A 12,676-nucleotide genomic window follows, 5' to 3' on the forward strand; every position below is an offset into this window, starting at 1 on the left:
AACATGAAGGACATGACCAAGGTCACCAAAAAGTCATCATTTTGTTTCAATACTTGACTTTTCAACATGAAGGACGTGACCAAGGTCACCAAACAGTCATCATTTTGTTTTAATACTTGACTTTTCAACATGAAGGACTTGATCAAGGTCACCAAAAAGTCATCATTTTTTTTCACTACTTGACTTTTCAACATGAAGGACGTGACCAAGGTCACCAACAAGTCATCATTTTGTTTCAATACTTGACTTTTCAACATGAAGGACATGACCAAGGTCACCAAACAGTCATCATTTTGTTTCAATACTTGACTTTTCAACATGAAGGACTTGATCAAGGTCACCAAAAAGTCATCATTTTGTTTTAATACTTGACTTTTCAACATGAAGGACTTGATCAAGGTCACCAAAAAGTAATCATTTTGTTTCAATACTTGACTTTTCAACATGAAGGACGTGACCAAGGTCACCAACAAGTCATCATTTTGTTTCAATACTTGACTTTTCAACATGAAGGACGTGACCAAGGTCACCAACAAGTCATCATTTTGTTTCAATACTTGACTTTTCAACATGAAGGAAGTGTTCAAGGTCACCAAAAGAAAATCATAATTTTGTTTCAATACTTAACTTTTTAACATGAAGGAAGTGTTCAAGGTCACCAAAAGAAAATCATAATTTTGTTTCAATACTTGACTTTTCAACATGAAGGACGTGTTCAAGGTCACCAAAAAAATTAATAATTTAGTTTCAATACTTGACTTTTCAACATGAAGGACGTGTTCAAGGTCACCAACAACCATTTTGTTTCAATACTTGACTTTTCAACATGAAGGACGTGATCAAGGTCACCAAAAAGTCATAATTTTATTTCAATACTTGACTTTTCAACATGAAGGACGTGACCAAGGTCACCAACAAGTCATCATTTTGTTTCAATACTTGACTTTTCAACATGAAGGACATGACCAAGGTCACCAACAAGTCATCATTTTGTTTCACTACTTGACTTTTCAACATGAAAGACGTGACCAAGGTCACCAAACAGTCATCATTTTGTTTCAATACTTGACTTTTCAACATGAAGGACTTGATCAAGGTCACCAAAAAGTCATCATTTTGTTTCACTACTTGACTTTTCAACATGAAGGACGTGATCAAGGTCACCAAAAAGTCATCATTTTGTTTCAATACTTGACTTTTCAACATGAAGGACGTGTTCAAGGTCACCAAAAAAAAAAATCATAATTTTGTTTCAATACTTAACTTTTTAACATGAAGGAAGTGTTCAAGGTCACCAAAACAAAATCATAATTTTGTTTCAATACTTAACTTTTCAACATGAAGGACGTGTTCAAGGTCACCAAAAAAATTAATAATTTAGTTTCAATACTTGACTTTTCAACATGAAGGACGTGTTCAAGGTCACCAACAAGTCATCATTTTGTTTAATACTTGACTTACATGAAGGACGTGATCAAGGTCACCAACAAGTCATCATTATAGACTTAGACTTAGACAAACTTTAATGATCCACAAGGGAAATTGTTCAATTATGTTTCAATACTTGACTTTTCAACATGAACGACGTGATCAAGGTCACCAAAATGTGGATGTTTTCTTTCAGAAAGTGCCTCTGCAGGTTGTATTTCTTTAAAAGTGTGTTTACTTATTTACAAAGTAAACACATCAGCTTTCACACTGCACTGTCAATAAATTCATTACTCGTTCCTGGCGTGTGCAGCTGGACAGATAGTTAACAGCATGAAGAAACAGAAGCTAAGTTTTGTTGATGATTGATGTTCCTTTTTTTGAATATATATATATATTTTAATTTCTTTATACATCTTCATTTATTTAGGTTAGTAAGACTGTAGATATAAACAGGCTGCTATTTATACCTGACTCACCCTCCAGTCAGGGCTCAATGATTGTTTCCTGTTATCCTGTTGCCTTTTTCCTGTTACCTGTCTCATGGTTCCTGTTACCTGTTATTCTGGTTCCTGTTACCCTGCTACCTTGTTTCCTGTTATGCTGTTTCTTGTTATCCTGTTTACTGTTGCCTGTTTCCCGGTTCCTGTTATCCTGTAGGCTGTTGGTTGTTTCCTGTTGCCTGTTTACTGTTATCCTGTGTCCTGTTTTCCTTGCATGTGCACTTACCAAGTTGCACTATTTCCTTTTTTTGACATTAAAGTCATGTTCACCTGTGCTACACCTGCCATCTCTGCATCTTGGGGTTCAACACCAACTCAACCTGACAGAATCATGGAGCCCTGACTGGAGGGCGAGGCAGGCATAAATAGTGGCCTGATAGGCAACTGCAAGCAGGTGTGCCAATCAGGGACAGGTGAGGGAAAGGAGCACTCAGAGAGACATGCAGGAAGTGGAAGTAAAATAAGAGCACTAACAGGAAATCAACACAAACACACAGGAAATACAAACATAACCAAAGTGTCAGTAAAAATGATGAACAAACATGAATAATCATAATCAGCATCAAAGATGTATATTATATATATTATTATATTATATTATATTATTACATTATATAATATATATTTATATTTATATTATGAACAAACATTAATAATCATAATCAGCATCAAAGATTTTAGCGTCAACTGAAGGCACTCACCGAGGGAGGGGTGGACATGTCTCCGAAAAGATCAAAGTGGTTAATGTTCTGTGAGTGGGAGACAAAGTAGAGTGACACAGTTCAATAGTTGTGAGTGGGAGACAAAGTAGAGTGACACAGTTCAATAGTTGTGAGTGGGAGACAAAGTAGAGTGACACAATTCAATAGTTGTGAGTGGGAGACGAAGTAGAGTGACACAATTCAATAGTTGTGAGTGGGAGAGAAAGTAGAGTGACACAGTTCAATAGTTGTGAGTGGGAGAGAAAGTAGAGTGACACAATTCCATAGTTGTGAGTGGGAGAGAAAGGAGAGTGACACAATTCAATAGTTGTGAGTGGGAGGGAGAGAAAGTAGAGTGACACAATTCAATAGTTGTGAGTGGGAGGGCGAGAGAGTAGAGTGACACAATTCAATAGTTGTGAGTGGGAGGGAGAGAAAGTAGAGTGACACAATTCAATAGTTGTGAGTGGGAGGGAGAGAAAGTAGAGTGACACAATTCAATAGTTGTGAGTGGGAGGGAGAGAAAGTAGAGTGACACAATTCAATAGTTGTGAGTGGGAGGGAGAGAAAGTAGAGTGACACAATTCAATAGTTGTGAGTGGGAGAGAAAGTAGAGTGACACAATTCAATAGTTGTGAGTGTGAGACAAAGTAGAGTGACACAATTCAATAGCTGTGAGTGGGAGACAAAGTAGAGTGACACAATTCAATAGTTGCAATTCATCAGCACAAAGAAGTGGAGGCGGGGAAGGGTGGGTGGGGGGACTAGGGGACCCTTTTGTTCCTTCATCATAAAGATTAAATGGGGCCTTCATGATGGCTATAATTGACTCTTTGATTGGATCTTCTTCTGTCGGCCAATCACAGGCCAGAGTCTCACATGCTTAAGAACATAGATATGTGAGCGAGGAGGAAGATAGAGGAGGAAGATGACGAGGAGGAGGGAGGAGGAGGATGGAGGAGGAGGGAGGAGGAAGACGGAGGCCATGTAGAAGAAGATGTATATGGGGGCCATGCAGAAGAAGATGTATCTGGGGGCCATGTAGAAGAAGATGTATATGGGGGCCATGCAGAAGAAGATGTATCTGGGGGCCATGTAGAAGATGTATATGGGGGCCATGTAGAAGAAGATGTATCTGGGGGCCATGCAGAAGAAGATGTATATGGGGGCCATGTAGAAGATGTATATGGGGGCCATGCAGAAGAAGATGTATCTGGGGGCCATGTAGAAGAAGATGTATCTGGGGGCCATGCAGAAGAAGATGTATCTGGGGGCCATGCAGAAGACGATGTATATGGGGGCCATGTAGAAGAAGATGTATATGGGGGCCATGTAGAAGAAGATGTATCTGGGGGCCATGCAGAATCAGACAAAGAACCAGAAACACAACAGCAGGACTTGAAGGCGTGTGGGAAACAAAATATTCTTGGAACCAAAAGAAAATAAAGATATTCCGGCAATCAGGGGCCCTGCAAACAGCCCTTTTATGTCTTCTTTGACACCACTGTAGGGACCACCTTGTGGAATGACTGTCAACAAGTTAACACACAGGTGTCTACCTGCAGTCACAAGTCAACAAGTTAACACACAGGCGTCTACCTGCAGTCACAAGTCAACAAGCTAACACACAGGTGTCTACCTGCAGTCACAAGTCATATATAATACACTTATTCTACTACTTATTACATATTATTATTATACATATATAATACACTTATTCTACTACTTATTACATATTATTATTATACATATATAATACACTTATTCTACTACTTATTACATATTAATATGTATTACACATTATTATGACATATTATTATTAGACATACATAATTATTAGCACGTGTGATTGAAATGGTGGAGGCCAATGATCTCTTTGCTGATGGTGGGGGCCAATAAGTACAACAATGATGGCAAGGCACAAACTTTTTTTTATATATATTTGAGCAAAAATCAAATGTTTTTCCAAGTCATTTTAACGAATGGCAGGTGAAATGTTTTTTCTGGGGATGATGTGAGGAAAGTCAACATGTGATCTAACCCTTTTCTCTCACGGTCGTACAAATCATGTTTGTCCACTTCTATCAAAGTCAATCTTTTCATGAATGATTTATGTTCCCAATCTCAAATATTCCACTAAACAGCTACTGCATATTTGGACAAAAAGGCCTTCAAACATTAAAAACAAAACATGAACAATGTCAATATGTGGACTGTGAGGGTTTTGTTTTCCCGAGATGCAAGTAAAGCTGGATCGGACATGGCTTGGAGGTGAGTACATATTTATTTTAACTAACAAACTACAAAAAGGGGTACAAACAAAAGGCGCACACAATGGCGGAGAACAAACTTGACTAATGAAAACAAATCTAGCACAAAGGCAGAAACTATGAACATGAAACTAAAGTCACTAACTGTGGCATTAATAACCAAAACTTACTTGGCAGAGCAGGAATCTATGGCATGGAACACGTAATCAATGGAGTAACAGGGATAACAGAGTTAATGTCGCCAGGCTGACTTCCTGGCAACAATGGGCTTTAATCATGCAGACGTGATTGACAACAGGTGCGCGAGTGCAAAACGTGAAACAGGTGAAACTAATGGTCGCTATGGTGACAAAAACAAAAAAGAGTGCACAAAGAGTCCAAAAACCAAACCGAACATAACCAAAACAAAACATGGTCACACAGACATGACAGAGCCCCTCCCATAAGGACAGATACAAGATGTCCAAACACAACAACAAAAAATGAACAAGAGTCATGGGAGGGCGGGAGGAGGACATGGCGGTTGGTCGCCAGACCACGTGTCCCCGAATCCACCGGGGCATAGTCAGGTGGCGACGACGTGTAGAGCGCCGCTGTACCTGACGAGGTGGGCGACCCGGGAAGGGCCACATCCGTGGCCGACAAGGAGGTCGGCGCACTTGGCGTGGCGGACGACCAGGTAGCGGCCACTTCCGTGGCCGACGAGGAGGCGGGCGTGTCGTCATCGTGGCAGGCGTGGAATTTGCGCACGTTCTCGTCGTGGCAGGCGGCGAAGCTTGGCGTGGAGGGTCTTGGCATGGAGGGTCTTGGCATGGAGGGTCTTGGCTTGGAGGGTCTTGGCTTGGCGGTGCTTGGCGGCATGGAGCTGCTACGGGCGGCGCTTGGCGGCTTGGAGCTGCCACGGGCGGCGCTTGGCGGCATGGAGCAGCTACTGGCGGCACTTGGCGGCGTGGAGCAGCTACTGGCGGCACTTGGCGGCGTGGAGCAGCTACTGGCGGCACTTGGCGGCACTTGGCGGCGTGGAGCAGGTACCGGAGCTTGGCGTGGTGGGTCTTGGCGTGGTGGAGCTGGTGCTAGCCGTAGTGCTGCTACAGGTGCTAGCCGTGGTGAAGCAACAGGTGCTAGCCTTGGAGCAGCTAGCCGTGGTGCAGCTAAAGGTGCTAGCCTTGGAGCAGCTAGCTGTGGTGCTAGCCGTGGAGCAGCTGGCCGTGGTGCAGGTTGTGGTGCTGCTACTGGTGCTAGCCTTGGCGCTGGTGCTAACCTTTGCGCTGGTGCTAGCCTTGGCGGTGGTGCTAGCCTTGGCACTGGTGCTAGCCTTGGCGCTAGCAGCTACTGGTGCTAGCCGTGGACTTGGCGCTAGCTTTGGTGCAGGTGGAGGTGGCCTAGCCAGGGGTTGCGGCCTGATAGGCCGAAAGACCGGTGGCGGAGGCCGTGCTGGAGGGTGTGGCTTGGCAGGCCGAAGAACTGGTGGTGGCGGCTGTGCTAGAGGCTTTGGCTTGGCATGACGAAGCTGAGTCACCCCACCCGTACAGTTCCCAGCCCTAGCCCCCCCCCCTCAAGGAGCGGATACCAGACGCGCTCCCCGCGGTCTGGAACCATTTTTAGGGGAGGGTAGAGGGAGGTCAGGGGGGGGCAGAATCCTCCCCTTTAAATTGTCCAAATTGTCCTCTTTTATCCACCTGGGTTTTAGTGGGTGAAAAAAAAACATGTTGTGACGTGGGCGTGGCTTGAGTCTTGGGGGGCGGGGCATGAAATAGGGATGGCTGTGACTGACTAGACCTGATTTCTAAAAACATATATTGGTAATGTTTAGTTATGGACATGGAGTCTTTGGTTGGGAGCGGTTGACAAAAAAGAGATTTGAGGAAAAAAAAATCTTGGTCTGTGATGTCATCCGACGACGACGACGTGACGTCATCCTGGAGCAGCGGTGCTGGCAGCAGCCTGTTTCCCCCCGGAGGGGGAGGAGCCTGTGGGAGCGGCGCATGCTGTGCACTCGCGGAAGCCCTCCCCGACATCCCCCGTCTAGGGCGGCGCTTCCGGTGCTGGGGCGACTTGCCAACGTCGCCGGGCCACACGGAGCTCAATGGCACCAATTTTCCGCCAGGACCCTGGACCAGGTCCCTGCGCTCCACGGAGGAATAGCGCAGCGTTTCCGCCTTTATGGCGCGGAGGACATCCCACGCTCCCTCGTCCAACTTTCTTGCTGGAAAACTTTTTAATGCTGCCGACATTCTGTCAATATGTGGACTGTGGGGGTTTTGTTTTCCCGAGATGCAAGTAAAGCTGGATCGGACATGGCTTGGAGGTGAGTACATATTTATTTTAACACTAACAAACTACAAAAAGGGGTACAAACAAAAGGCGCGCATAATGGCGGAGAACAAACTTGACTAATGAAAACAAATCTAGCACAAAGGCAGAAACTATGTACATGAAACTAAAGTCACTAACTGTGGCATTAATAACAAAAGCTTACTTGGCAGAGCAGGAATCTATGGCATGGAACACGTAATCAATGGAGTAACAGGGATAACAGAGTTAATGTCGCCAGGCTGACTTCCTGGCAACAATGGGCTTAAACCATGCAGACATGATTGACAACAGGTTCGCGAGTGCAAAACGTGAAACAGGTGAAACTAATGGTCGCTATGATGACAAAAACAAACAAGAGTGCACAAAGAGTCCAAAAACCAAACGGAACATAACCAAAACAAAACATGATCACACAGACATGACAAACAAATCAAAGTTTTGTATGAATTAATAGATCTAAGATTTGAAAGTCAATAAATCAATGATCTATATTTTATGAGCTCGTAGATCCTAAGAGTGTGTATAGACCATCTTAAGGTTGCACAAGGGTTATTTTGTTGCACCCTAACAAGTGTTCCAACTGTAAGTATTTGTTAGAGTTTAACGTGCACCTGAGTTGTACTTTTTGTTACCACATTTGGAGGTGTTGAAATCGCCATATAAAATCGCTAATGCTAATCAGTATCGTATCTAGGGCAAATCCAATGCAAATTAGCTATGAATAGTCCGACTGCACAAGTGCTTGTTTGCCCGCCAAGGGTTTGAGTCTGAAACCAGACATGACGTCAGGTGCTCAAAGGTATCAAAATATGGCACGGAATTGGGTGGGTCCACTAACATTAGCGCATGGATAGCCATCCCTACGTGACACCAAGGGACAACTGATGCTGGTCTACAGGATACATGGGTAGCTATCCATACGTGACACCAAGGGAAAACTGATGCTGGTCTACAGGATGCATGGGTAGCCATCCCTACATTACACCAAAGGACAACTGATGCTGGTCTACAGGTTTCATGGGTAGCCATCTCTAGGTGACACCAAGGGACAACTGATGGTGGTCTACAGGATGCATGGGTAGCCATCCCTAGGTGACACCAAGGGACGACTGATGCTGGTCTACAGGTTGCATAGGTAACCATCCCTAGGTGACACCAAGGGACGACTGATGCTGGTCTACAGGATGCATGGGTAGCCATCCCTAGGTGACACCAAGGGACGACTGATGCTGGTCTACAGGATGCATGGGTAGCCATCCCTACATGACACCAAAGGACAACTGATGCTGGTCTACAGGTTTCATGGGTAGCCATCCCTAGGTGACACCAAGGGACGACTGATGCTGGTCTACAGGTTTCATGGGTAGCCATCCCTAGGTGACACCAAGGGACGACTGATGCTGGTCTACAGGATGCATGGGTAGCCATCCCTACATTACACCAAAGGACAACTGATGCTGGTCTACAGGTTTCATGGGTAGCCATCTCTAGGTGACACCAAGGGACAACTGATGGTGGTCTACAGGATGAATGGGTAGCCATCCCTAGGTGACACCAAGGGACGACTGATGCTGGTCTACAGGTTGCATAGGTAACCATCCCTAGGTGACACCAAGGGACGACTGATGCTGGTCTACAGGATGCATGGGTAGCCATCCCTAGGTGACACCAAGGGACGACTAATGCTGGTCTACAGGATGCATGGGTAGCCATCCCTACATGACACCAAAGGACAACTGATGCTGGTCTACAGGTTTCATGGGTAGCCATCCCTAGGTGACACCAAGGGACGACTGATGCTGGTCTACAGGTTGGATGAGTAGCCATCCCTAGGTGACACCAAGGGACGACTGATGGTGGTCTACAGGTTGGATGAGTAGCCATCCCTACGTGACACCAAGGGACGACTGATGCTGGTCTTCAGGATGCATGGGTAACCATCTCTAGGTGACACCAAGGGATGACTGATGGTGGTCTACAGGATACATGGGTAGCCATCCCTAGGTGACACCAAGGGACGACTGATGCTGGTCTACAGGATGCATGGGTAGCCATCCCTACATGACACCAAAGGATGACTGATGCTGGTCTACAGGTTTCATGGGTAGCCATCCTTAGGTGACACCAAGGGACGACTGATGCTGGTCTACATGTTGCATGAGTAGCCATCCCTAGGTGACACCAAGGGACGACTGATGGTGGTCTACAGGTTGGATGAGTAGCCATCCCTAGGTGACACCAAGGGACGACTGATGGTGGTCTACAGGTTGGATGAGAAGCCATCCCTACGTGACACCAAGGGACGACTGATGCTGGTCTTCAGGATGCATGGGTAACCATCTCTAGGTGACACCAAGGGATGACTGATGGTGGTCTACAGGATACATGGGTAGTCATCCCTAGGTGACACCAAGGGACGACTGATGCTGGTCTACAGGATGCATGGGTAGCCATCCCTAGGTGACACCAAGGGAAAACTGATGCTGGTCTACAGGACGCATGGATAGCCATCCCTACATGACACCAAAGGACGACTGATGCTGGTCTACAGGTTTCATGGGTAGCCATCCTTAGGTGACACCAAGGGACGACTGATGCTGGTCTACAGGTTGCATGAGTAGCCATCCTTATGTGACACCAAGGGACGACAGATGCTGGTCTACAGGATGCATGGGTAACCATCTCTAGGTGACACCAAGGGATGACTGATGGTGGTCTACAGGATGCATGGGTAGCCATCCCTACGTGACACCAAGGGACGACTGATGCTGGTCTACAGGATACATGGGTAGCCATCCCTACGTGACACCAAGGGACGACTGATGCAGGTCTACAGGATGCATGGGTAGCCATCCCTAGGTGACACCAAGGGACGACTGATGCTGGTCTACAGGATGCATGCAGGTGAAAGAAGCAGAACCTCAACTCCAAACCTCTCATCTTCTCAAAGGATTGTATTTGTTTGTCTATTCAATCATCTGCACCACTCAAAGACATGTGGATTGTGTCCTCACGTCACTTGTCCACCAATCACAGTTCCATCAGAGAGGTTTGGTGGAGGAGGAGGAGTCAGGAGGAGGAGTCAGGGGGAGGAGTCAGGAGAGAAATGGTAAAAAGCAAAAGGACACCTACAGTCATGAAATGGCGTTTCGGGACGTCATAGATCCCGTCCTTCTGCTGACTGCTTGGGACCTGCGTTGGATCGGAGGTCCATTGAGAAGTAAACAACATGGCAACACTCGTTTACATCTGATTCTATTCAGATACAATTCTATTCAGATCCTAATGAGAAGTAAACAACATGGCAAGTCTTGTTTCTATCTGATTTTATTCAGATACAATTCTATTCAGATTCTATTCTATTCCAACCCTAATCTATTCCGATCAGCTTCTATTTCACTCCTATTCTATTCAAATTATATTCTATTCCAATCCTATTCCATTCCAATCCTATTCTATTCCAATCATATTCTATTTCACTCCTATTAAATACCAATCCTATTCCATTCCAATCCTATTCTATTCCGATCCTAATGAAAAGTAAACAACATGGCAAGACTCTTTTCCATCCAATTCCAATTAGATCCTATTCTATTCAGATTATATTCTATTCCAATCCTATTCTATTCCAATCATATTATATTCCGATCCTAATGAGAAGTAATCAACATGGCAACACTCTTTTCCATCCAATTCTATTCAGATCTGATTCTATTCAGATTCTATTCTATTGTAATCCTATTATATTCAGATCCTATTCTATTCAGATTCTATTCTATTATATTGCAATCCTATTCTATTCAGATCCTATTCTATTCCAATGTGAATCACTAAATATTGTTTGCTAACATGATGGCTAATACGATGACATTTCTGCCAGCCAGAGGAGGTGTGGCTTCATCTGTCTGAGTCTGTGTTAACTTGACTCGCTTCCCCTCAAGTCTTTGGATCTTGTGACTTGGATCATGTGACTAATGTGATCTTGTGACTTGGATCATGTGACTAACGTGATCTTGTGACTTGGATCATATGACAAATCTCACGCTCTCCTCAAATCTATGGAACTTGTGACTTGGATCATAGGACTAATGTGATCTTGTGACTTGGATTATATGACTAATGTCACACTCTCCTCAAGTCTATGGATCTTGTGACTTGGATCATATGACTAATGTCATACTCTCCTCAAGTCTATGGATCCTGTGACTTGGATCATGTGACTAATGTGATCTTGTGACTTGGATCATGTGACTAATGTGATCTTGTGACTTGGATCATGTGACTAATGTCACGCTCTCCTCAAGTCTATGGCTCCTGTGACTTGGATCATGTGACTAATGTGATCTTGTGACTTGGATCATGTGACTAATGTGATCTTGTGACTTGGATCATGTGACTTATGTGATCGTGTGACTTGGATCATGTGACTAATGTGATCTTGTGACTTGGATCATGTGACTAATGTCACGCTCTCCTCAAGTCTATGGATCCTGTGACTTGGCTCATGTGACAAATGTCACACTCTCCTCAAGTCTATGGATCCTGTGACTTGGATCTTGTGACTAATGTGATCTTGTGACTTGGATCATGTGACTAATGTCACGCTATCCTCAAGTCTATGGATCCTGTGACTTGGATCATGTGACTAATGTGATCTTGCGACTTGGATCATGTGACTAATGTGATCGTGTGACTTGGATCATGTGACTAATGTGATCTTGTGACTTGGATCATGTGGATAATGTGATCTTGTGACTTGGATCATGTGACTAATGTGATCGTGTGACTTGGATCATGTGACTAATCTCACACTCTCTCTACTTCATCTTCACAGGAAGAGATAGACGGGCCAAAAGAGGAGCAAGAATGACCACGTGGGATGAAACCACACAGCAGGTCTTAGCTGGTCCATCAGATCGTCTTAAGGGGAGAAATCAAAGACCTGAAGATCAAAGTCACCTTGACTCTACTTTACTTTCAAACACAAACTTTTCTTCCTCGGCTTCCAAACATGTCTGACTTGAGGGTGAATGTGCAGAAATGTTATGACTTGCTGTTCTTACACATGACAAGGGAAGGTTGTCTCTGTACCTGATAAACGCTCTCCTCTGACTGGGGGCCACCCAGTGGTTCGTGTCCAGCCTCAAAGACTATGTACTACAGAACAAGTGCAGAGAGGGCACACAGTCAGATACAACGTGAGGGGATAGGTGGGGGGGGCTATCAGGGGATCCATGGGAACATCAATCATGGAGCATGGGAGGAAATGGGGTATCAGTGGGGAGTCCAGGAGACCAGGGTGGGGACATCACACATGGAGCATGGGAGAAAGGGGGGGTATCAGTAGGGGGTCCAGGAGACCAGGGTGGGGACATCACACATGGCAGGAAAAAGGGGGGTATCAGTGGGGGTTCCAGGAGACCAGGGTGGAGACATCACACATGGAGCATGGGAGAAA

General features: G+C 44.9%; 1 protein-coding gene across 10 annotated transcripts in view; it reads right to left on the reverse strand.

Annotated features, from left to right (window-relative positions):
• LOC133650151 (disabled homolog 1-like) overlaps positions 1 to 12,676 on the reverse strand; it is a 112,859-nt gene that overhangs the window by 14,225 nt on the left and 85,958 nt on the right. For 8 of the 10 annotated variants that reach the window (XM_062047065.1, XM_062047061.1, XM_062047063.1 and 5 more), the window contains 3 exons: positions 12,310 to 12,375; positions 10,351 to 10,410; positions 2,633 to 2,680 (listed from right to left, as the gene is read on the reverse strand). In XM_062047065.1, coding sequence (XP_061903049.1) covers positions 2,633 to 2,680; positions 10,351 to 10,410; positions 12,310 to 12,375 — 174 coding nt within the window. The remainder of the gene's footprint in view (positions 1 to 2,632; positions 2,681 to 10,350; positions 10,411 to 12,309; positions 12,376 to 12,676) is intronic. The other 2 variants (XM_062047066.1, XM_062047068.1) reach the window with 2 other exon arrangements.

Source organism: Entelurus aequoreus, linkage group LG05 (assembly GCF_033978785.1).
Source record: "Entelurus aequoreus isolate RoL-2023_Sb linkage group LG05, RoL_Eaeq_v1.1, whole genome shotgun sequence".
Lineage (NCBI taxonomy): Eukaryota > Metazoa > Chordata > Actinopteri > Syngnathiformes > Syngnathidae > Entelurus > Entelurus aequoreus.